This window comes from Prionailurus bengalensis, chromosome C1, assembly GCF_016509475.1.
Source record: "Prionailurus bengalensis isolate Pbe53 chromosome C1, Fcat_Pben_1.1_paternal_pri, whole genome shotgun sequence".
In the NCBI taxonomy this organism is placed as follows: Eukaryota; Metazoa; Chordata; class Mammalia; order Carnivora; family Felidae; genus Prionailurus; species Prionailurus bengalensis.
The window spans coordinates 53655489-53681059 of NC_057345.1; the positions used below are offsets into that span (position 1 = coordinate 53655489).

General features: G+C 41.2%; 1 protein-coding gene across 4 annotated transcripts in view; it reads right to left on the reverse strand.

Moving 5' to 3' along the window:
• Positions 1 to 25571, reverse strand: part of JAK1 (Janus kinase 1) — a 237332-nt gene that overhangs the window by 43628 nt on the left and 168133 nt on the right. For all 4 annotated transcript variants that reach the window (XM_043575179.1, XM_043575182.1, XM_043575181.1 and 1 more), the window contains 2 exons: positions 6286 to 6362; positions 3443 to 3641 (listed from right to left, as the gene is read on the reverse strand). In XM_043575179.1, the coding sequence (XP_043431114.1) occupies positions 3443 to 3641; positions 6286 to 6291 (205 nt within the window). In that variant the 5' untranslated portion in view covers positions 6292 to 6362. The remainder of the gene's footprint in view (positions 1 to 3442; positions 3642 to 6285; positions 6363 to 25571) is intronic.

Consider the following 25571-nt stretch of genomic DNA (forward strand, 5'->3'; position numbering starts at 1 on the left):
ATAATTAACAACTATGGCTCCCCAGGAATATATACTATAGCTCCTGACAAACCAGATTAAAAACATTTTACAACAAAAGTCTAACAATGTTTCTCATCACGGTGTCTATGACAGTCTTAACAAATCCTACTTAAAAGAAAAAATACGCGAGCTGAGAGGTTCCCAGATCCCACCTGAAGCGCACCTTGCTAATCACAGTCAGAAACATCCTTGGAGTTCGGGAAACCCCCAATCCGTCTCCTACAGAAAATGTTTAAACAATTCTAACACTGTGATTATGTATTACATGCAAAGGCGTTCCTGGCAGTAGCACACAAAATCAGGTGTTGGAATAAATAACCAAAGTGATTTTTGTCAGTGATAAAAATCTGTTACCATTAATAGATACACCTTGTAAGTACTCTGTATAGTTATCATATTTTTTATTAGTAGCCAACTCACAAGAAGATATATGCTTAACATAAGTAGTTCAATAGTGCTCCCTTGCCTCCCTGCCCCACCAACTGCCTCCTTTGACACAAGAAGAACTTGAGAGATAAAGGAGGTTATAAAGCCAGGAAAGCACCTTTCCACTCACTTCTGAGCCCATAATTAAAATTACACAGACCTGTAATCTAAAAGCATGGGGGAAGCAGAGAAGGTGATTGCAAACAATTACTACTGATACTTTCACCTGTGACCAAGCCTCAAACTAAGATACAGGCAACCTAACCAAAAAATATATGAAAATATGAGGTAATAGGAGTTTCCCAAATCAGATATCTGGAGCACAACTGACACTGACAGGGATCTTCCCAGGCTCGGCCCGTCCAGGCACGAACTCTCTCCAATGCACACCCGAGTGAAAAAGAGACAGATGCCTCGGCATGCTGACATCTCGCTGAACTCCTTGATTCCTGCCTTTTAAGATATCTGGGGTAACCCCTCCAGAGGTTATTCCTCCTTGTAACAGAGAAGAGGGAGTAAACTTCAAAGGGCATCATCTCTTGGGAACAAGAGCAAATGAGTTTTAGATCCAGTACTGTTAGGACTATGTTTTGGGTATACTATAGTTTTCCATCCGTGAATTGGCCTTTGTGGGCTGGCCTGGAAGCCGAGACTTTCTTTATACATGCTCATACTTGAATGGGCACTGACACATACACTGTGAAGCATAACTTATTTGTGATCATGAATCTGTGTGTATTCTATCACAGGTCTAATTCTAAAATTTTAAAATTTTTTTTTTTCAACATTTATTTATTTTTGGGACAGAGAGAGACAGAGCATGAACGGGGGAGGGGCAGAGAGAGAGGGAGTCACAGAATCGGAAACAGGCTCCAGGCTCTGAGCCATCAGCCCAGAGCCTGACGCGGGGCTCGAACTCACGGACGGCGAGATTGTGACCTGGCTGAAGCCGGACGCTTAACCGACTGCGCCACCCAGGCGCCCCTAATTCTAAAATTTTAGTACTTAAAACAGGAAGATCAAAGATAAAAGATCAAAGCTTTTTATACAAAAGTACAGAATAATGGTAACAACAACACTAACATTTACTGAGGGTTAAGTGTCAGGCATCAGGCTGACACGCTCTACATTTATTATCTTTTCATCCTAACACTTAATGACGTAATTAATATTTTTGCCATTTTACAGGTGAAGAAACTGTGGCCTCCCGAGATTTAGTCTGATTCAGGGCTACTCAGTAAAAGGCAGAGTTGAGATTCAAACCAAGATAGAGCTACTGAGGAGGTGAAAGAATGAGAGCTGAAAGAACAAAAATGGACCATACACTTTTGGACAACAGGGAAGAAAACCATACTGCCTCCCAATATCACTTACTGTAATAATAATGAGAGTTCTAATAATATGTGGCATTCTGTATTCATGTACTTTTAAAATTAATAAATGTTTGCAACATTCCCCTGAGTCAGTTATAAAAGAGCTCCCTCATTCTCTACAGACTGGGCTTAGAAACTGCTGCCCCACACTGCCTGGCCCTGAGCCCAGAGCTACAGCAGACTCAGTGGCTGCGTCTGCCTGCGGGCTCAGGCTCTCTCCTCGTCTCCTTTAGCAGCAGCCCCTTGATCTCTCATTAACTGCAGCCCAACAATTCTGTACAAATATGATGGTAAGAAACTGGGTCAACAGAAGAAACGCTATAAAAACCAAACCTTAAGGGAAAGGAGAAAAAACACAACACCTTAAAAAAATACTTTAGAAGCATCAAATTACATCTAGCTGTTTTGCTAATTACAAATACTTTTAAAGCTAATGTCTGAAGATGCTTCCTTTTATACTTTGCTATCTAGTCAAAATAACTTTAAAATATTAATATAAGGGCATGAACCTCATAATCTATACAGCTCAGCCAATTTTATTCCCGGTAGCACCAACCTCTCCCCTTTTATTGGAACTCTGGTGTTTAAAGCATTGGAAACAGAAAGATATATATCAGAAAGAAAAAGGGGTTTCTAGACAAGCTGTTATCACAAACTAGGTAGGTAACTCTTGAAATGTCCATACTATCCCAACAGAGTTGTCCTGAGGGCTAAAGATGATATAAATCAAGCATGGATCACATGGTCTGCCATCATAGTTAATCATTGTAAGTTGATTTAAAAAAAAAAAAACAACACAGCTTTATTGAGATGTAATTTACATATCATAAAGTCTACCCATTTTAAGTGTACAATTAATGAATTTTAGTATATTTACATTGATACAATTGCTGCCACAACCTCAGTGGATTAGATCTTTAAGTTTCTATAATTTAACTTTACTTGTCATTTACAAGTAGGTAGACAAAAACTGTCACTGACCCCAAGGCTTAAAGGAGCTTCATTTTGTTACTCAGTTTGGTTTCTCACCTTCTATTTGGCAACAGGCTAACTCAAGAAAGACAGGCTCACTTGAAAAAAAAAAGAAAAAGAAAAAGACCATGTTGTTCACAGCCTCACTGCCCTTTTTACAACCTGGCAGTCTGACCAAGCCACAAAGTGACACTCGAGTTCTCACTTCAAGTCAGCATCACAAAGGGGAAGCAGGTTACAGCGGCCAAAGGATGGATTCCACCCTTCCGAAGAAGTTTTGAACAGCCTTTCAGATCTTGAGAGATGCCCCTTATTGAATAGCTTGCAACTTTGTGCCAGATGTTTTTACTCATTTAGTGCTGATAGTATTCCAATTTTCCAGATTGTAGGGGAAATAAAAACTGCGCCTCCACAGAAGGCAAGCCTCATTCCTTGGGACCCCAAGCTCATTAGTGACAGAGCAGGAATAAGTCACTTTACCATGAAGACAGTGAAAAGTGACACCCTCAGAATTCAAACCACTGGCCCAAGGTGAAACGCACGTGAGCGGCAGAGGCAGGCCAGAGCCCACGCGTGCCCACACGGAGCAGAGCTGCGAGGCTCAGGGACACCACACACGACCGGGCCAGCAGGCAGCAGCCCGTACTCACAGCATTCCTGCGCCGCCCTGATGCACAGCTCCTCTGCCGTGTACTCCCCGCTGCCCAGCCGGAGCGGCTCCCTATCGGACAGATAGAAGAGCACTTCCACCCCTGGTTCGGGGGCCTCCAGATTCACCTCCGTCTTCTTGGAGCTCCTCATTTTAGCACAGAAAGCCATGGCATTGCAGTCCTCTTTTATATTTAGATACTGTAGTGGAAGGAAAGCGAGACCACGTGGTCATTCTATGTGCTAGAAGGTCAAGTGGTAAAAGAGAATGCTGGAAAGGTAAGTAAGCATAAATACCTCTCAAGCAGGTAATTTCCTACTGCCCCTTCCCTCTCTGAAAATCAAATGCATCCGAACTTACGAGAGGTCAAACTATCCATTATAGTTATGAGGATAATCAATTATACACTCTAATTCATTATGACCAGACCATATTCTCAAAAATCAGAATAATTTTGGACATGGCCTAGATTTATTTTCTCTATCTGCACACAAGTTGTAGTTGAAAAACGTGGCTCGTTCTGGAAGCACTCACGTTAATGTTACTCATGCTGCCACCTCTACTGGAATCATCTCACTTCTGAGCCCACCTAGGGCACGAATCACATTGTCTTTTAACTTTGTCTATCTCCCACTAAACTGCAAGCTCAGGGAGGGCATGGACCGCATCTTATCTATCTTCCTGCCTCCAGAGCCTAGCCCAGGGCTGGCTCTCAGATAGTACACACCAAGTGACCACCAATTCATGTTCATGAGCCATATGGAAGGGTCTCGAAAATTACTGAACGGGGCCAAGTCCTCATCACTCCACTGGCAGGCAGGCAGATGGGCAGCACTGTGTGGCAGAAGAATGAGGGCTGGAAGCCTTGCTCTGAAGAGGCCAGAACCTGCTGGTGAGAAACTTGCAAAAGTCCTTCACCTGAGCCTCTAAAGGCAGGGCAACTAGGATCAAAGAGCCAGCCCCAGCAACTTAGCTTAGACAAGGCCAGGAAGGAAAAGGAACATCTTTCTTCCCCTCACTCCAACACCAGTGGCCTACAAACTAATTTCCCTGATCCCAGGTTCCTAATTTCCTACTGCCTGCCAAGCCAACCTTCGCTTAGCCCTCAAAGTAGTATCTCTGTAACACCTATCAGGTCCTCCAAAAGCCCCCATTAGTCTATAAGAGCAGTCTCAAACTCCTCACAGAGGTCCTCCATCAGCTGCCAGCTAGCCTCTCAGCCTCATCTTCCATCACTCCTAGCCTCTTACTTCATGCCTGAAACCTACAAAGTTGCCATTGTTCTGGTTACACCTACTGCCCCCCCACCCCCACCTCACACCATTCTGCTTTTCTCACCTTCCTGCCTTTGGTCATACTCATTTCTCTATCAGGAATACCTTCCCACCTCATCTTTTCCATGAAAAACTGTAATTTTCTTTAGAACTCGGCTTGGACATCACCTCCTCCAGGAAATGCCTATGAACTTCCATCCCATCCCCTAAGTTAGATGCCCTCTCCCAAACTCACCTCGCTGCACTAACCACACTGGATTATGACCATCTTATTCATGTGTCTGTCTTTCTCTCTCTCAATGGTTTATGCTGGGAGTTCCTTAAGGGTAAGGACTGTGTCATTCAACTTTTTCCCCAGTACCTAGCACAGAGCCTTACATTTAAAGGGTGCTTGCAGAATGGCCCAAGGAAACTCCTCAAAACAAGTCACATAGTTCTCTTCACCAGACTCATGAGCTCGTTTATTAGCCGCCCTGGTAAAGGTGAGATACTTACAGGAGAGACATGAACCAGATACGCCTCAATGCTACAAACTAAGAGGCACTCAATTTTACTTGTTTCATCTCCAAAATAAATCTGAAAACCAGAAGCTTTCAGAAATCAGGCTGAAAGACTAAGTTCATAACTTACCTTAAGGGTTCAGATCAACTGTCAAGCAAGAAAGTTTTTTTAAGTTTGTTTCTATATTTTGAGAGAGTGAGTGAGCAGGGGAGGGGGAGAAGGAGAGAAAATCTCTTTGTGCTATCAGTGCAGAGCCTGATGTGGGGCTCGAACTCACAAACCACGAGATCATAATCTGAGCTGAAATTAAGAGTTGAATGCTTAACTGACTGAACCACCCAGGCTCCCTGAGCAAGAAAGGTTTAAAACCCAACACTGAGCATCCAACTCCACCCTACAACGAGAAACAGAAACGGAAAACAAACAAGCTGCAGTCTGCTTTATAATGTAAGATACACCTTTGTCCTTGAGGCCCTATACAGGCATGGCATGGGAAGAATTGAGAGATGGTGTTACACGCTTTCACTCTAAGGAAATAATCAGGCAAGTATACGTGATTATATACGTATACAGTGTGGCACCATTTATAATAGGAAAAAAATACAAGTGACAATAGAAGGCTAACAAAATAAGAAATCAACACAAAAGAATACTATGCAGCTGTTAAAAAGATGACATAAAGCTATGTGAATCAACACTGAAAAATATATATGACATATTACAATGTGAAAAAAGGCATAATATGTATATCATGACCCTTTTGATCATGCCTATATGCACAGTCTGGAAAAACATGTGATAAACTGCTAAAGTGGTGAATATCCAGGAAGGACTATAAGGGAGCTTTATCTTTTACTCTGGACTTCCTATACTTTTATACTCTTGAGATTTATTTTTAAACCAGCACATTCAACATTTGGAAATGAAAAAAAAAATTAAAATACCAATACTGAAAAATGAAAGGATAGAAGTACAGGTTATCCTTACAAGTTCAAGATCAGTTTCATTATTCTTTTTAAAAGCTATTTTCCTTTTGGTCCTTTTTTTAAAGATATGCAAAGGTACATACCTGCATTTATTCGGCTGTCCAATGCCCTCCAAAAGCAGACTGGATTTTCTTCTCTACTTCCCAAAGTCCGTTCAGAGCTGGGATAGAGACAAGGATAAATAAATAAATCAGCTGCAGATGTAATTGCATCAGAGAATAAGAGGACATTCTTATTAAGGAAGCAGCCCAAACCATAAGTGGACAGGAAAAAGCATTTGGGAGGAAGAAGGGAAAAAAATTGATGAGGACACTGAGAGGACAGAGAGGCATCGTAGGGTATGAATATCAAAGAAGATATTATTTTTACCACTTCAACAGAGGAAGCCAGGGACTTTTGCTTCCTGGCATAGAGTGCCCGGTCCAATGCAAATGAAGACCATGCGCCTTTTCCGTCAACAACCTCTCCCCTGAGGCCATGAACAATAGTTCAGGACCCCCAAACTTATGCACTTTTATTTCCCATTTCCATTTCCTTTAGAATTACCCTCCTCCCAACCCGGTCTGCCCTTGGCCTCATTTAATGGTGATACATCATATGATATGGTGAAAGGGGGAGCGCCGAGAAATAAACCCAGTGAAAAATGCTTTTAGTTCACCAAATGTTTTTTGAGCCATTCATATTTGAAAACTTAGGTAGCAAAAAAGCCTCCTTCCAACTCCCTGACCTCACTTCAAACTTATACTACACAAGAAAGCCAGTTTGATTCTCTAGAATTAAAGCACTGATCCTATCATCTTCATCACCAACCACCACCAACCGCCCAACACACACAGTGTTCTGCATTGTTTTAACAACTTTCCGGGTGCCTCTCACAAATTCTTTTTAATAGTAGAATCTAATTATTTTTGCAAATCAGGAGCAACCACCCTTAGTGGTGTGAAAGTGGTTTCCAAGTTAATATGGATCACTGTCTGTTTTCTGTTGGTCATTTAACACACTTTATCAGAATTCTACTTTCCCAAGCATTACACGGCAGAAGTAGAAAGGGAGTGGGGTGACGGAAATGAGGCTACAGGCTAGCATTCCCACAGGATCTTACAATCGAAGGGGGGATGGCACAAATGAAAACATACACGCAGTCTAAAACCAAAAGAGTGTGGGGCGCCTGGGTGGCTAAGTCGGTTGAGCGTCTGACTTCGGCTCAGGTCATGATCTCGCAGTCTGTGAGGTCAAGCCCCACATCAGGCTCTGTGCTGACAGCTCAGAGCCTGGAGCCTCCTTCAGATTCTGTGTCTCCTTCTCTCTCTGCCTCCACCCCCCTCCACTCTCTGTCCGTCTCTGTCTCTCTCTCTCTCAAAGATAAACAAACATTAAAAAAAAATTCTTAAACCAGAAGAGTGTGTCACAATGTCACCTTCGGGAAGCCAGGCAGAGGATATAAGTATGAATTTTTTTTTTCAACGTTTATTTATTTTTGGGACAGAGAGAGACAGAGCATGAATGGGGGAGGGGCAGAGAGAGAGGGAGACACAGAATCGGAAACAGGCTCCAGGCTCTGAGCCATCAGCCCAGAGCCCGACGCGGGGCTCGAACTCACGGACCGCGAGATCGTGACCTGGCTGAAGTCGGACGCTTAACCGACTGCGCCACCCAGGCGCCCCATATAAGTATGAATTTTGATATGACAACTTTGACTTGGCTATTCTTTTTTTTTAAAATTTTTTTTTAATGTTTATTTATTTTTGAGACAGAGAGAGACAGAGCATGAACGGGGGAAGGGCAGAGAGAGAGGGAGACACAGAATCAGAAGCAGGCTCCAGGCTCTGAGCCATAAGCCCAGAGCCCAAAGCGGGTCTCAAACTCACGGACAGCGAGATCGTGACCTGAGCCGAAGTCGGACACTTAACCAACTGAGCCACCCAGGCGCCCCTTGACTTGGCTATTCTGACGTGGACAACTTTATCAAGATTCAAAGAACAAACCATTATACTTTCAGCTTTTAAAAATCTAACTTAATCCATTGTTTTAATTATGAGAATAGATACCCCACCCCACATCAAAACAGAAATCTGAAATTAGCTACATGCTATAATGCCTTGCTTTGGCTCAGGAGCAGAGTTTCAAATGTCACATTTAGGAGATTCATTATTTTTGAGCAGTTCTTCATGCCTGAAACTGACGTACATCAGGAGGCCACAATAAAGAACTGGAGCAATATGGCCCCTGTTCACATGGAGCTTACAGTCTGTAGTGGAATCAAACAAAGATGCACATAAAGAGGTAATTATAAAGAGCTTAAAATGCCATGGAGGAAAAAGAGAAAGGTAAAATAAAAGGAATATCATCTAGCATGGGACTCAAGAGGGAATTAATATTGAGCTGAGATGTAATGGATATCTAGGGAGGTGGAGAGAACTGGGTAAAGGACCGGCATATGCAAAGGCCTGGTAGAGGGAAGGAGCTAGTCTCATCTCTCCGGCTTCATAAATGGGGAAATCCCTCCAATATTCCTTTATACCTGGGCAAAGAACAGCCCTAGTTGGTTCATCAGCAGTATTTGCTAATAGCATGTCTGGGGCCTACCTGAGGTTTCCTGGAAGCATGCCATTATATGCTGCTGCCAAGGATGAATGAAAACCGATGGGCCCAGATGAGCCCTATGCTCTGGAGAATTAAGAAGCCTGCCCCAAAAGGAACATACTTTGAGCCTTTCAGATCAGGAAGAGACCTGTAGGTTCCAACAGACCCAATTTAACAAAGACTACAGCATAAAACCTTTCAAAATTCACAAAGGATTTTTAAGTGTACCATCAGATCACCTACTACTTGCATTCAGGAGTCACAGGGTTGCTCGGAGCCTCATGTAAGATTCGAGGGTCAGCCTAAAATTACTAACATTTTTCTAGGATTGGATTCTATGAAAACCTATAATAAAACAGAGTTTGGTTTTTCCAGTGTTCCTTCCCTATTGCAAGCCACACTATACTGAAGTCATAATACACCTAATTTTCAAACTGACCTCCCATATTATTGGATAGGACAATAAAATGGTATTGTGATGCTTAGCATAGAGATCAAACTCACAGGGAAGACAGAATCAGCAACAGAACTGCTAGACCATATGTATTTACTATGATATTTTTATATGCTGATTCAGTAACAACAGAATCTCAAAAAACTGACATCCTAATGATAAAAATGTAAAAACACCCATAAAGCACTTAAAAGACAGGATAGGCACTGTCCTAAGCACTTAAATCTAGGATTGCTGATCCACTTTGTATGAAATGACATCTGTTCTCATTCAGGATGAGAAGAGTCTTTTGTTGGTACAGAGTCTGTGTAAAGGCTTCATTCAGGTAGCATTTCTTTCCATATAAACCAAACAAAATGCTATTTATTTATTTAATTCAATTTAGTTTACAGTGTAGTCTTGGCTTCAGGAATAGAGCCCAGTGATTCATCTCTTACATATGCTCATCCCGAAAAGTGCCTTCCTTAATGCCCATCATCCATCTAGCCAACACCACTCCCCACCCTTACCCCCCCTTTCAGCATCCCTCAGTTTGTTCTCTATTTATTTTAAGAACAGATAGGAAAAGAGCAAGATCAAGTTTATAAATACTACAGAGAATTCCAGGCAATCAATTCAAGTTTTTCGTTACAAATACAAAAAGAAAATCTTAAATGCTCGAAACCCGACCGGTAAGAATCGCGCAACACCCTTTCAAAAGAATATGATTCACTGGGTTCCGTTCCCAATGCAAATGAACACAAAGAAGCTCAGAAAATGGGAAGAATAAAAGTGAATAATCAAAAGCTCTTTGAGGACAGCACTGAATTCTTCCATACTAATTTACTTACAAAATTTCAAGTTTTTGAATAAAAAAAAAACAACTGCCTCTCTTTCTATGGTTAGAGGATTGCTTCTGTGGCTCGATCTTGTTAGATGCTACTTTGCATTAAAAAAAGGGAGGGGGGACATTTTGTAGAGTCTCACAGTTCTTTAGTTTATAAAAGTCTGATCCAAGTATAGCTGATGCTTCCTGAACGAGGAAAATGTAACAAAACAAGAGACAACTTGCGAGTCTGAACAGGGCCTAGCTGCAATAGAGGCATATCATAACTATTTTCCAAGATGCAAACTCCTAGAAATCTATGTCTGAAGATGCTGAAATCCTCTTAAATTGTCAAGGACACCCTTCAAAGTACAAGTATCTGTATAAGGGAAGAATATACAATTAAACTTTGAATAGTGAAGAGACATAAAAATAGACCATGTTAAAATTCACAAGTATGATCAGAATATGACTGCTTCTGGCCAAAGGCCACTGCCAGATTTACATGATAAAAATAGACTGGATGATAGTTAAAATCAATGACAAGAGTCAGAATACAACACTTTGGGTAGGTAGCTGGTTATTTTTACTAAAGAAACCATCACACACACATACACACACACACACACACACACACACACACACACACACGGTTACTTTATGTCCATCTTAAAGGAATCAAGCTGAAATCAGCTGCTTAAGAAACTTTAAGACTAAAGTTTCTAGACCTTAAACTATTTCAGCAGGCACCTGTCTTAAGTTCGGCAATGAAACCTAACATCACAATACAAGCTCCAGGAGGGCAAGGATCATTGTCCCATAAGTGCTGATCACCAGCACATATTAGGTGCTATTAAATACAGTTGAATCTTGAACAGCACAAGGGTCAGGGGTCTAAACTCCCGTGCCATCAAAAATTAGTGTATAACTTTTGACTCCATCCAAATTACCAATAACACAAATAGTTAACACATATTTTCCACATTATACATATTACATACTGTATTTCTATAATAAAGTAAACTAAAGAAAAGAAAATGTTATCAAGAAAATCGTAAGGGAGAGCAAATACATTTACAGCACTGGACTTTTTATTAAAAAAAGGAAGTGTATAAGTGGATCCATGCAATTCAAGCTCCTGTCGTTCAAGGGTCAACTGCGGTTGTTACGTGAAATGAAGGTAACAAAGTAACAACATTACTGAATCCATACACAACTAGCAAGTGTGATCCTGAACAAACCATTTTAACTAACTCTGAGCCTAGTTTCCTCATCCACTAACCTTAGAGGAAACATCCCGCCTAACGAATCAGAAAAATTTTTGAAAAAGTCTTCATCAGGGGCGCCTGGGTGGCTCAGTCGGTTGAGCGTCCGACTTCAGCTCAGGTCACGATCTCGCGGTCCGTGAGTTCAAGCCCCGCGTCGGGCTCTGGGCTGATGGCTCGGAGCCTGGAGCCTGCTTCTGATTCTGTGTCTCCCTCTCTCTCTGACCCTCCCCCGTTCACGCTCTGTCTTGTCTCTCTTTGTCTCAAAAATAAATAAACGTTAAAAAAAAATTAAAAAAAAAGAAAAAGTCTTCATCAAGCTCCTATAACACCTTTTTCAAGTGCAGTTGTTGATGTGAAAGTGCTAAGAAAGGTGTTAAGTGGTAAAACAATGCAATGTAGGCTTTATGGCAAAGGACTCAAGTGAGTTGTGAGCTTGCGAGAAGGACAACAGAATAAATAGGCATTCTGAACAAAAGCCTTATCATTAATCAAGTTCCATTTCACAAATCTAGCAGAGCAGTTAGGAGAGTGAGCTGGAGCATCCCTACCTGAGTCCAAATCCTGCCTTCCCCACCTACTAGCTATTGTAACCTTAGGCAAGCTACTTAACATCCCTAAACCTCAATGTTCTCAGTTATGGCGGGAGGCAGGGAATGGCATGTGTCTCATAGAGCTGTTAAGGGTTATATAAGTTAATGCATATAAACTCTGCCTCAGGCAGAGTTTAGCAGGCAGCAAGCATTCATATTTTGGCCATAATTCCTGCTAAACTGATTACACATTGATGGAACACAGTTCCAGTCGAGGAGAGGGAACTCCAATATACACTGAGCCTCTGCAACAACTCCTGCATCAATGGCACTTGCACTTAATTCTCATAAAAAGCAGGAGAGGTTTGAGGCCAGTCAGTGGGAGTGCTGGAAGTCAAACACAGGACTCCTGATTCCAAGGACCCTGCTCTTTCCACAGGGCGGCAGGGGGAATGACGGAGCCTGCTTTAAAATGCCCCCTATCACCAACACCATGGTCTTCTCTGGCTTTTCAGTATTTCTCACAGCTTAACATCCACCTGGGAGACTGAACTCATTCTAGGGCTTTCCCTCCAGAGACTGAAGACATGGTCACTGAAAAAACCAGCTAAGTGCTCAGGCCTTGCTGCACCGAACCCCACAGCTAAACACTGCTCCAGCACCACTACCTCAGGTGTGGAGAGGAAAGTTCTGGTGGCTGCTGACTAGGGCCCAGCTCACACATGCACAGAACCTCCTTGAGGCCTAAGACACACACAGAGGCAGGGAGAGCATCTCTGCTTCCCTTCCAGAGTTCCCCACTAGGAACTCTGCACACACACACACAAGAACTTTGGAAGGGACTTGTATCGGGTGCACCCGGTACCCCCTGCCTTGCCGAGACCCAGAACAACTGTCTGATGAAAGCATCACAAGATACTGTGCAGAGCTGATGGATTCCAGCCAAAAGGACGCCACAATATAAATACAAAACCTGCTATTTTTTCCTGTCAGCAAGTCAGAATGATGGCTTTTCTATATGCCATTCCTGCCACACAGAATAACTCACTTCTAACTATAGCATTTCCAGGAATACCCCAGAACCGTAAGTGCTGCTTCATTTACAATAAACTTCCAGGGATGATCAAACAATCAATGCCAACTCAATGGGTCAGGGCTCTCTGCACTGCTCCCAACGAGCCTGCTTTCCCTGAGAGACAATTTCTGATCAAAGTAAATACAGTACTTGGCCTAATTAACGTCAATAAGTATTTTCCTAAAAGCCACACAGTATCAAGATGCTTTGCTACTCTTTCTTCTTTTTCCACTAATACGTCTATAATGTTATTAGAGAACACAGAATCTCGGGGTCAGGACTATGGTTGCAGAAGTGGACACTCCAAACATGGTGGGAAGAATGGCTTGTCTTCACCTTATGTGCTGTTCAATCACTCATTCCTAAAATACATATTAAGCACTTGTACCATCGCAATAAAACCTTGCATTTATATGGTACTTTATATTTTAAAATGGCTTTCACATCTATAACCACATTTGAGGCTCACAGCCCCTTTCGCAAATAAGAAGATTCAGCTTCAGACGTTCCCACATTCGAGAAGCCAGTGCATGGCCAGACGGGGCTCACACTCATTTCTCGGCCTCCAGCTTCACTGCCCTTTCTCACTGTGCCACATTTCCTTGGTCAAGGCATGGGGCTTTGGTGGAATCTAAAGAAGTACTAGGATTAAAATCTAAGCTCACCAAAACCTTGGTCTGTTAATAGCTGTCAAGAGAAAAAGACACCCGGGGACCTCAAGAAAGCAGACGTGGAGGGGATGCTGAGACACAGACAGTAGGAACGACAGGAGTCAAGAAGAGAGGGCTGGGAGGTAATCAGGGAGAGTGGAATCTGTTCCCAGCCTTGAGGAAGACAGAAGATTTTCAAAGATAGAAAGGAAGTATGCAGTTCTTCTGGAAAAGGACCAGGAGCAAGGTAAATCATGAGGGCGGGTGTGTAAGAAGGAATATGCAGACCGGGAGGGGCAGATAGGAAGGAGGTAGACAGCGTGGAAAGGTGGAGGAGGGTCCGTTTGAGGACAGTCTGTGTGCCAGCTTCCTCCCTCGGGCAACAAGAGAAACCCCCCAGAGAAGGCGGCCCTACTTCCAGCCTAGTTCTGCCAGAACCTGCCTGGTCTTAAGCCTCTAAAGCTTTCTGAGCTCAAATAGTGTGTAATAAAAAAAATACTAGATGACCTCTACGGTTCCTTAAAGAACAGAATGTTTGAAAGCATATTACGCCACACCCTAACACAGCTAATTTTTCATTGATTTGTATTTCCAAGATGACATGCTTCAACAACCTTTTGTTGATGATGGCATCTGACAAAGCTTGCAGGAAACCATAATTTAATGGAGTACACAGGAAACAAGAGTGAATCCCCCCACTCCTCACTAATTTTTACTAATTTATTTGTGTGTCACTGCGTGTTAACCTATTCCCTCTCTCTGTTATGTACTAAGCTCTTTCAGGGCAAAAAACCATCTAACATTTTCTCCTGTAATTCTTTAACCACTCAGCATTCTTGGATGCAAACAACAGAAACCAGTTCTGCTTACCTTAGGATAAAAATGAATTAAGAGAAAGATAAAAATGAATTAAGAGCACAGAGAAGTCTGATAAGGACACCATTCTAGGACAGCTACCACTGTTCATCAGACATTAGCACAACTGGACTCCTAGCTCTGCTGCTCTCTTGAATGATCTTAAGCTGCCCCTCCGTGTCTGTCCCATCCCCTCCAGATTCAACGTCCTGGAACACAGGGATCCAAGAGGTGAACTCAAGCCGCCCCTATGTGTCCGTACTGTCCCCTCCAGATTCAATATCCTGGGACACAGGGATCCAAGGGGTGAACCAAGTTCATCCAGTCATGTGTCTGCATTTCCTTCAACTTCGACAGCAACAACAGATGATCACTCTAGAAACAAAGAGAGTTCAGATGCTATACAATCCCCCAAACAGCAAGTGTCCACTCCAGTCTATACTGCCAGTGAACTCAGCTAGGGGAAGTCAGGGGAGAAAAATAAAAAGAAATCTCAAGAAAAATGGTCCCATACACCTCTCCCCAACCAAGAAACTAGAACCAATTTTTATGTTTAGTTTTGAAATAGTCTGCCAACCAAGTCTGAAATGGCAGGCAGAGCTCCTCAGTGGACCATATTTGTACAATGAGTAGTGTACTTTGTCCTCATCAAGGCAGCAGACTTGATCACTAGGTCAACACTGCAGAGCACTAAGCCACCTCTCATTCAACTCCCTGGTCTGCCCCAGTTCAGTTGAGTATCTGGAAGGGTTATACCTCACTATCTGATATCCTAGGAACCTGTGCCAACAGCCATGCTTTCCAACATCTTTCCAAACCTTTTTGACCATGATGCATAGTAAAAAATATATTTTACAGTATATGTGTGTGTATGTGCGTGTGTGACAAAAAATTAGTTTCACAGAAGGATACCTAACTGTATGCAATTCATTCTATTTTCTATTCTATGCTATTTTCTTCATTTAATACATTTTTTAAATGCTAAACAAGACCCTCAAAATAAATTTCACAGTCCACTAATGAATAACAAACCAGTCTGAAAAACACTTGTTTATTTATTTTTTTTTTTAATTTTTTTTTTCAACGTTTATTTATTTTTTGGGACAGAGAGAGAGCATGAACGGGGGAGGGGCAGAGAGAGAGGAGACACAGAATCGGAAACAGGCTCCAGGCTCTGAGCCATCAGCCCAGAGCCTGATGCGGGGCTCGAACTCACGGACCGCGAGATCGTGACCTGGCTGAAGTCGGACGAGATCGTGACCTGGCTGAAGTCGGACACTTAACCGACTGCGCCACCCAGGCACCCCTGAAAAACACTTGTTTAAAGGACTCAACAAGATTACCAATAAGAAAATTAAACAATAAAATTAATAATAAATAATAATAATAAGAAGAAGCTGTGAGATCATGACCTGAGCTGAAGTCAGACGCTTCACCAACTGAGCCACCCATGTGCTCCATAAAATGTATTTTATATTCACTGCTTATATTCAATGTGTATACCTTCCTTCCCTAGCTGACATTAAAACACTGAAATGTATTTCTCTGAAATTCCTCTGACTACCAGAAGATCACTCCTCTTTTCCCACAGTGTGCAGCCTATGAAGTTTCAACCCAGACAGCTACACTGAGATCCACTGTGCAATCCACTCAGAGTCTTCCTTTCACAATAGTTTCTTCTCCCAGGAAGCTCTTCAGTAGGGTTACCTTCTAAATCTCCACAATGATGCCGGAGATTGAGAAAACACAGAAACTAAACCCACAGAGCACAGAAGATCCATGCTTTCAATTCTGCCAATAACCACTCTTCTTAAAACCCATGATTTGGGGTGCCTGGGTGGCGCAGTCGGTTAAGCGTCCGACTTCAGCCAGATCACGATCTCGCGCTCCGTGAGTTCGAGCCCCGCGTCAGGCTCTGGGCTGATGGCTCAGAGCCTGGAGCCTGTTTCCGATTCTGTGTCTCCCTCTCTCTCTGCCCCTCGCCCGTTCATGCTCTGTCTCTCTCTGTCCCAAAAATAAATAAACGTTGAAAAAAAAAAAAACCCACGATTTATTCATAAACTCATAACTTATTCCCACAGTCCCCAGTTTCTAACTTCACAATCACAGTAAAGTGATGACTTGCAGGAGCCTAAGGAATTCAAAATCCATTGTTTACTTCTTATCTGTGCAAAATTTTTCAATGTATTTCATGTTGATAACATTGTGGATGGACAGAAGAATTCAGTGTATGGCCACCAATGGGAATTTCTGGGGAGGGGGAGCTAGGCAGGTTTTGCAGGTTTAGATGATAGATGGTATATTCCATGGATTAGGTTAGGACTCCTTTGTATCAACTTTAATTATAGTTTTCTACCAACGAACCGAAAAAGGTAAACAGATACAGCTCTCTTTCCTCAAGATAAATGCTCACTTCATACTTGGCACCTAAGAAGGCAGAACCTCGGTGAAGCACTTTTTTGCACTCTTGTCCCAAATACATCCACAGCATGATTCTAGACCCATAATTCTTTTATCAAAAAGCCCTTGCCTAACAGACAACAATTGAATTTAACCAAACTGTTATCCATCTCACTGCAAATTCAGTGGAATGCCTGGTCTTCATTCATTACATTTAATTTTCCTGCAGGAAAGGTGGAGGAGTAGTACATACTCCAGCTATGGAGCTTCTTTTGTCCCTCCTTTCAAGAGAATAAACATGTAGAAAGACAGGAGGGTAAGATAATACACTAAGACTACTGTAAATATTATGGTAGGATGCTGACGACTAATTAAACTAGAAAAATGTAAACGTTAACAACTAGGAGGAGTAACTCACTCCTAGACATCATTCATTAAGTTATTATAAACTAGCAAAATTCATCATGAAAAGCCTATGAACCACAGCTCTGTGGGACGCAAAGAATGCAAGAAAAGATGCATCATCAAAGAAGAGCTAGCAACCCAAGACTGTGACAAGGAAATAACACATGATTGATTGCCAAACACAAGACACACCCAACCAAGGCAAAAGAGCATGTTCAGAGAAGGTGTGAGGTGGGAGCTGGTGTAGTTAGTCCAATCTGGAGGAGGAGGGGGAGGAGGAGGGGGGAGGAGGAGGGGGGAGGAAGAAGGAAGAAGGAAGAAGGAGGAAGGAGGGGGGAGGAAGAAGGAAGAAGAAGAAAGAAGGAAGGAGGAAGAAGAAGAAGACCTGAGTCAGAAAATTGGCCCTGCCACTTAGTAGCTTGGTTCAGGTCACTTTTTAACTTTCTGTGATTGTTTCCTCATTTGTAAATAAGGATAATAGTAATTATTTCTCAGGATTGTTTTAAACTCTGTGAAAAATAATATATATAGGCCTAGTAGAACAGCTGGCCCACAGTAGTCATGTAATAGTATGACCATTATGGCAGAGGTGGGATTTGAACTGGGCCTTTAGGGATGGGGAAGCTGCAAACAGGAAGAGAATGGAAGCTGACTAAAGGGAACACTCCAAATAACAGAAACAAGAAGAAACAGCAGCAGAGGAAAAGGGGAGTCCCTGTTTGGAGGGTAAAGAGAAGGTCTGTGTAAATCAAAAAGAAATGAGGAAAGAGAGAAAGCTGAGGTCAATTTACAGTGGACCACAAATGCCAACTAAAGTCTGGACTTTCCTCTGAGGAGACACTGCCCATGAATCCCCAGACTCAGATGAATTCCTCTGAAGCAAGAAAGTCCCCTGGTACATGAATGTGTGTTCTGTCGGGAGTGGGGTCTCAGACAGAAGGAGTGATGAAAAAAGGCATGGGGACACCTGAAGTTCACTGTGGAAAATAATATTGTTTTAAAATACTTTTATTATTATTATTTATTTTTTAGATAGAAAGTGCACACAAGCAGGGGAGAGGGGCAGAGAGAGAAAGAGAGAGAGAGAGAATATCCCAAGCAGGCTCCATGCTGTCAACACAGAGCCCAACATGGGGCTCGAACCCACAAACCATAAGATCATGACCCGAGTTGAAATCAAGAGTCGGACGCTTACCCGACTGAGCCACCCAGGAGCCCCTAAAAATACTTTGAATGAATCAACTAGTCTTTCATGGATAGATAGGCACTGGACACTGAGGTTCTCCATCCCTCTTCCCCCAGTGTGAACATCCAGGACAACAAAAACTGACAAAATAGCCCCAAATATTGCTACTGGTAAGAGCTAGTTTGAATATTCATTTGGGAGATCCATACTTTAACCTCACCTTACTAAACACACACACACACACACACACACTTTAAAAAATAAAATGAGAAGCTAGAGGGTTTCTTCTGCGAATTACACTGTGAATGAGTCAGAAAAAACTTTCCCATTGCTTGTGTCCTCACAGTTTAAGAGCCTGGCTGGGACATTTACTATCAGCACTGGGGGAATCAACATTTTGCTGTGGTGATTCACCCTCCTCTGCGAGTACAGAGGGAGGAGTTCGCAGGGCTACCCTCGGGAGTCACTCTGAATTATTTTTGTAACATCTTTTCCTTGGGTAAAAGGAAACAGTCAGAAATAGGAGATGGGGAGGTCATCTATTACTCAGTGGAGTTGTTTACACAGCCCTGTTTCCTTATTATCCAGAATTCAGTGTTTTGGATAAATGAAAGACATAAGGTACCCATGTTTCCAGAGAGCTATATATAGAATTCACAAAAATCATGTCGTATGGAAATTTATCTGCCTTTGATACTTCCCAGGCCTTAGGATTATGATTTTGACCAATTTTCATTTCACAAAACCATGCAGGGTGGAATAGGGCGGGAGATAATCCAGTTAGTGGAATTTGCACAAACAAGGTCCCTTGTACTATCATCCATTTAAACAGATAATCTTCAAGAGCTTGCATGAATGTTTTATCAGCTCACAGAACTCTCTGATGTGTGTCCAGCTAGGTGTTCCCTGAACATTGCTGATCTTGGCCAAAAGAACTGTGTGTGTCCATGCACTATGACATCTGTACACATAGCTAATAAATAGCAGAGCTATAGCACAGACCAAGTCCTCAGATGCCACATGTCATGAATTGTACATTGCATGAAAATAAATATTACACTTTCTCCAAATGAATGCAAAAAAGCAAAGCTGGCCTAACTGTTCATAATCATTAAGTAATCAAAGTCAATACAAAATCAATACACACACAAACGATAAATACAATTATATACTTTTTATAGCTTACAAAGCATCTTCAATACATGGTTTCCATTAATCCTCATAATAATTTTAAATATCGTTCCTCTTATTTTTACTCATAAGCAAACTAAGGCCTAAAGATACTAAGTGACTCATGAAAGGTCTAAAGAAAAAATGACAAATGATCATGGTGAAAAGGTCACATTTCACCAATACTCAAAATAAAATAACAGGATGCCATTTTTTAATCCATCTGATCAGTAAAGGTTATGTAGTTTTTAAATGTAGATTCAAGCCTGAATTAAGTAGAGGTATAAATTACTGTCATGTTCAAACTATAAAAGTTATTTAGACTCATGTTAATAAAAATACACATTCAGTATACAGACCGATATACTGAAAAGCAAGAGTTCTTCTCCCTACTCCTCAGAGATAACCACTATTCTGCTTTTGGTGCAACCTTCCTTGAGGACAATTTGGCCCCACGTGTCAACTTGTATTTAAAAATCCTTTTGTTTGGAGTCAGCAACCCTGCAATACAGTAATAAAAAAAAGCAGGTTACAAAGTAGCACATAGAGGATGCCCTAGCTATGTTGCACAGACACATGCATATAATCCTAGAAAAAGAAAAAAAATGCAGAATGGGAAGGACACAGTAAGAAAAATTACCTGTGTTAACAGTGATTATTTTAGGTGCTTGTGGATTAGGGATTAGTTCGTCCTGCAAGCCTTTTCAGTTTTTCCAAGTGTTCTCTGATAACTATGTGTTACTACTCTAATTGGGGGTGGGGGGGAGTAATTCCCCCAGGTTACACAGGGAGTTGAGGTTCAGACTGGGATTCAGGAGAGCTGATTCCTATTCCACTATTTAAGTCTTCATGTCAATATGTCATTCTGCCTGCTGTAATCTTATTTATTTGTTTCTTTTTGCCTGCTGTAATTTTAAAACACTTCAGGAGTTACTAATGACTAAAAGCAATTAAGAGATGTGACAAGGCAAAATGCAATTATTTGCTATGAGTGATAGAGATACTAAGTATTATGACTTCAGAGGAGGAAGAGACCATCCTAACACAGAATGATTTCACAGGCTTTCTAAGCCAGAGATCTGGACAGGTAAAGAGAAGGGAGCTCCATTCAAGGTGAAGATAAAAGTGTGATCACAGGCAGCAGGCAGAATATCAGCAGGCCTGCTTCGGGGACAGGCAGCAGGAGACTTGCACATACTCATGCAGAGAGGCAGGAGACAAGACGGTGGAGGTAGGCGGGGTTTAGACCGAGATGGATGGGACAACAGTGTGGTGTACAGAGGACACTGGGAGTCACAGACGGCTCACATGTCCAACTGGTAAGCCCCAATCACTGTAACTGCTTTGTCTTCCTCCACTTCTCCCCATCATTCTGATTTCTTTCTCAAATTAGGGCAACAGTCTCCTGAAAAGTTCTCATCTTCCTTCTCATTCCCTCTATTCCTGTCTCCACAATGCAGCCAGTCAGATTTCTAAACTACAAATCTAAAAATCTTATGCTTTCTTCTTCCTACTCTCTTAGGAAAGATGGACTTCAAGGCTACTTGTGATCTAACCTTTCGTGGCTTAACACCGTTTGTACCTGGACTCCAAATGTGCTGAGTTATGCAGGCAGCTTCCCTGACATGATCCATCTGCCAAGTCTAGGCATCACAGCATCCTTTGCTTACTTTTACAGCAGGCTTTATGATCCTGCTTTGAAATTATCTACAGAACTGTGTCTTCTCCACTGTCCTTGAGCTCCCTGAGAGCAGGGACTGTAGCTGCTATCAAGCTATATGTAGCACCAAACAACAATGCTTAGGGTACAGCAGTCAATAATTGCTTGTGGAAGGAATGCTTAAACACTTCCTTTTTCAGGATGCCTTCCCTGACCATCCCCACTTCCCTCCAGAAGTACTCACCCAGTCTATGTGAACACAGTATACCAGTTTGCATTTAAATTTTGTTTTATTTATTTAAGTAACCTTTACACCCAACATGATGCTCGAAACCCATGACCCCAAGATCAAGAGTCACAGGCTATTCCAACTAAGCCAGCTAGCCATCTCTACCACTTTGCATTTAAAAAATGTTTATAAAATAAAATAAAATAAAATAAAATAAAATAAAATAAAATAAAATAAAATAAAATAAAATAAAAAATGTTTATAACATTAAATGTGAAGTTATATGCCTAACTGAATTGTGAAAAACAATTAAGCTTTGTATTCTTATATCTTCCCCCCACCACGGTACCCATGAAGGAGCCCACAGCTAATTGTTCTTTCTCATAAGGAAAAACATACTCTGAGATTTCTCAGTGTGCTGGAAGTTGCTTAAGATGGAAATAATATAATCAAATGTAGTATATCAAATCAATTCAATTAGGCCAGCAAGTGAAAAAACACAAGTTCATAGTAGGTATGAACCAAATGTTGATTTCTGTTATAGAAGAATTAGTGATAAACTGTGAAACGAAACTACAAAGTTTTAAAATATTCTCTTACTTATATTGCCCTGTGAAAGCATTTAAATATTTTTATTTATTGTTTTAAAGTGTACAATTCAAAGGTTTTTAGTATATTCATGAAGTTTTACAACCATCCCTAATACCTAATTCTAGACCATTTTCATCACCCCCCAAAACAACCCCATTCCCATTAGTGGCTACTCTCCACTCTCCCTATCACGTCCTCTGGCAATCATTAATCTGTCTATTCTGAACATTTCATATAAATGAAATCACACAATACGTGATTCAATACTGTCTTACTTCACCTAACATATTTTCTTTTTTTTTTAAATTTTTAATGTTTATTTATTTGAGAGAGAGAGAGAGAGAGAGAGAGAGCGCGCAAGCACCAGTAGGGGAGGGGGAGGAGCAGAGAGAAAAAGAGACAGAATCAGAAGTAGGCTCCAGGCTCTGAGCTGTCAGCACAGAGCCCAACACAGGGCTCAAACCCACGAGCTGCGAGATCATGACCTGAGCCGAAGTCGGGCGCTTAACCTACTGAGCCACCCAGGTGCCTCACACCTAACATGTTTTCAAGGTTCATCCATGTTGTATCATGTACTAATACTTCATTCGTTTTTATGGCTGAATAATATTCCACTATGTGAAGGCATTTAAAAATTACAGATCACTCTAGAGAAATAAAAAAAAAAAGAAGTAAAGATGTTCCTTGATCTTAAAAATAAACACAGAAAGTGAAAATAGTATTAAGATACATTCTCTACCGCAGTTTTCTCATTTAATCATAGCAACAACCTTGTGAGGGAGGTCAGGGAGCCTTCATTTCTTCAGGTGAGTGAGGAAACTGAGGCTCATAGAGACTACATGATTTGCCAAATGTCAGTGTAGCCAGTAAATGGCAAAATCAGAATAGCCAATATGTTTTACCATCTTGGCACTTTTCATCGGTAAAATCAGTCCTACTATTTTTGCCACAGAAAAACTGACCAGCATTTCCCTGTTCACTGGCTGGTAAAAGCTAAGAACAAAGTTTCAGCTCCTCACTCATTCATTTAGTTTCTCAACTACTGGAAAAACTCCTATGCACTATGCCCTGTACGAGGATCTAGGAATAAAACATGAACACTGGGGGTGGGGGACAAAGTGCCTTTATTCACAGACTGGTTGCTGTTTTGTGTCATAGCATGTTAAGAGAGGCTTCAGAACACTGAAATGATAATGAGAAAAGGATTAAAAGGATGAAGGTTAAGGTGTGAGAGGGGAAAAGGATGATCTACTGACCAACGGTCAAAGATAGGAGGAGATGGGCAACAGATCCCCCAGTGAAGAGGGTGTGGCAGAAACTGCTACTTGTATGCCCCTATCCTTTCTCCCTTTCTTCAATAATTCTCAGCTGTGCACATGGGTACTCACAACGAAGACTAAACCTGATGACCTCTCTTTACCGCAGGATGAAACCGTGTAAGTTCTGGCCAATGGGGTATGAACAAAGTGCTGTGTAGAAGCTTCTTCCCAAAAGGCGAGCATATGAATTTTGCACCTTTTTCTTAACCCTTTCTGGAAACGTGCACATCTTCTGAACCTAATTAAGGCTCAGAGCTTCTAATATGAATGGGATAATGAAAGAGACCAAGACTGAATGGGAAGATAGGAAGTGGTTAAGTATACAAAATTTAAAATCACACACCTGGTCCTAATTCTGGCTCTTCACTCAGGATATGTCAATTTAGACATGTTCCTAAATCTCTGAGCCCCAATTCCTTTATTTATAAAATAGGCCCAATAAATGGTGCTGGGAAAACCAGACAGCCACGTGTAAAAAGAATGAAACTGGACCACACTTACACCACACACAAAAAAACAACTCAAAGTGGGTTAAAGACTTGAACAGAAGACCTGAAACCATAAAACTCCTAGAAAGAAACAAAGGCAGTAAGCTCTGTGACATCAGTCTTGGAGATGATTTTTTAAAATCTTACACCAAAAGCAAAGGCAACAAAAGCAAAAATAAACAAGTGGGACTACATCAAACTAAATGGCTTGGACAGCAATGGAAACCAACAAAATGGAAAGGCAATTTACTGAATAGAAGAAAATATTTGCAAATTGTGTATCTAATAAGAGATTAATATCCAAAATATACAAAGAACTCATACAACTCAATAGCGAAAAGCAAAGCAAAGCAAAACAAAACAAAACAACAAAAAACCCAAAACCCAAACAATCCAATTACAAAGTGGGTGGAGGATCTGAACAGACATTTTCCCAAACAAGACATACAGATGGTCAAACGGTATGAAAAGGTACTAAATATCACTAATCAGAGAAATGCAAATCAAAACCACAATGGGATATCACTTCACACCTGTTAGGATGGCAATTATCAAAGAGATGAGAAATCTGTGTTGATGAGGATGTGGAGAAAAAGGAATCCTTGTACACTGTTGATGGGAATGTAAAGTGGTGCAGCCACTATGGAAGACAGTATGAAGGTTCCTTGAAAAATTAAAAATAAAACTACCATACAATCCAGCAATTCTGCTTCTGGGTTCTTTTATTAAAAATTTTTAAATGTTTATTTATTTATTTTGAGACAGAGAGAGCAAGTGGGAGAGGGATAGAGACAGAGGCGGGGAGAGACAGAATCCCAAGCAGACTCCACATCGTCAGCACAGAGCCCAACACAGGGCTCAATCTCACAGACTGTGAGATCATGACCTGAGCCGAAATCAAGAGTCAGCCACTTAACCAGCTGAGCCACCCAGGTGCCCTGTCTACTTCTGGATTCTTATCAGATGGAAACAAAAACATTAACTCAAAAAGATACATGAACCCCACATGTTCACTGCAACATTATTTACCACAGCCAAGATATGGAAACCAACTAAGTGTCCATCAATTAATGGATAAAAAAATGTGATATATACATATTTATACACATACATACAGTGAGACATTATTCAGTCATACGAAAGAAGGGAATTCTGTCACTTGTGACAACGTGAATGTTCCCTGAGCAAATCATGTTAAGTGAAATATGTCAGACAGAGAAAGACAAATACTATGTGATCTCACTTATATGTGGAATCTAAAAACAATAACGAAAACAGAAACTGAACTCATAGACTCAGAGAACAACAGATTGATGCTTTTGGTGGCTGTCAGAAGCAGGAGGGGTAGGCAAAAGGACTGAAGGTGCCAAAAGGTACAAACTTCCAGTTATAAGGTAAGTAACTCCTGGAGATGTAATATACAGTGTTGTGACTATAGTTAACAATACTGTATTATATATTTAAAAGTTAAGAAAATAAATCTTAAAAGTTCTCATTTTAAGAAAAAAGTTTATAATTATGTGTGGTGATAGATATTAAAACTAAACTTAGTGTGGGTGATCACTTCACTATCTACCTATCTCAAATCATTATGCTGTACACCTAAAATGAATGCAATGTTATTTGCCAATTATACCTAAATAAAGGAACAGATAAAGGAATAGATGAATGAATAATGTCTGTTGACCTGATTGAGACTAG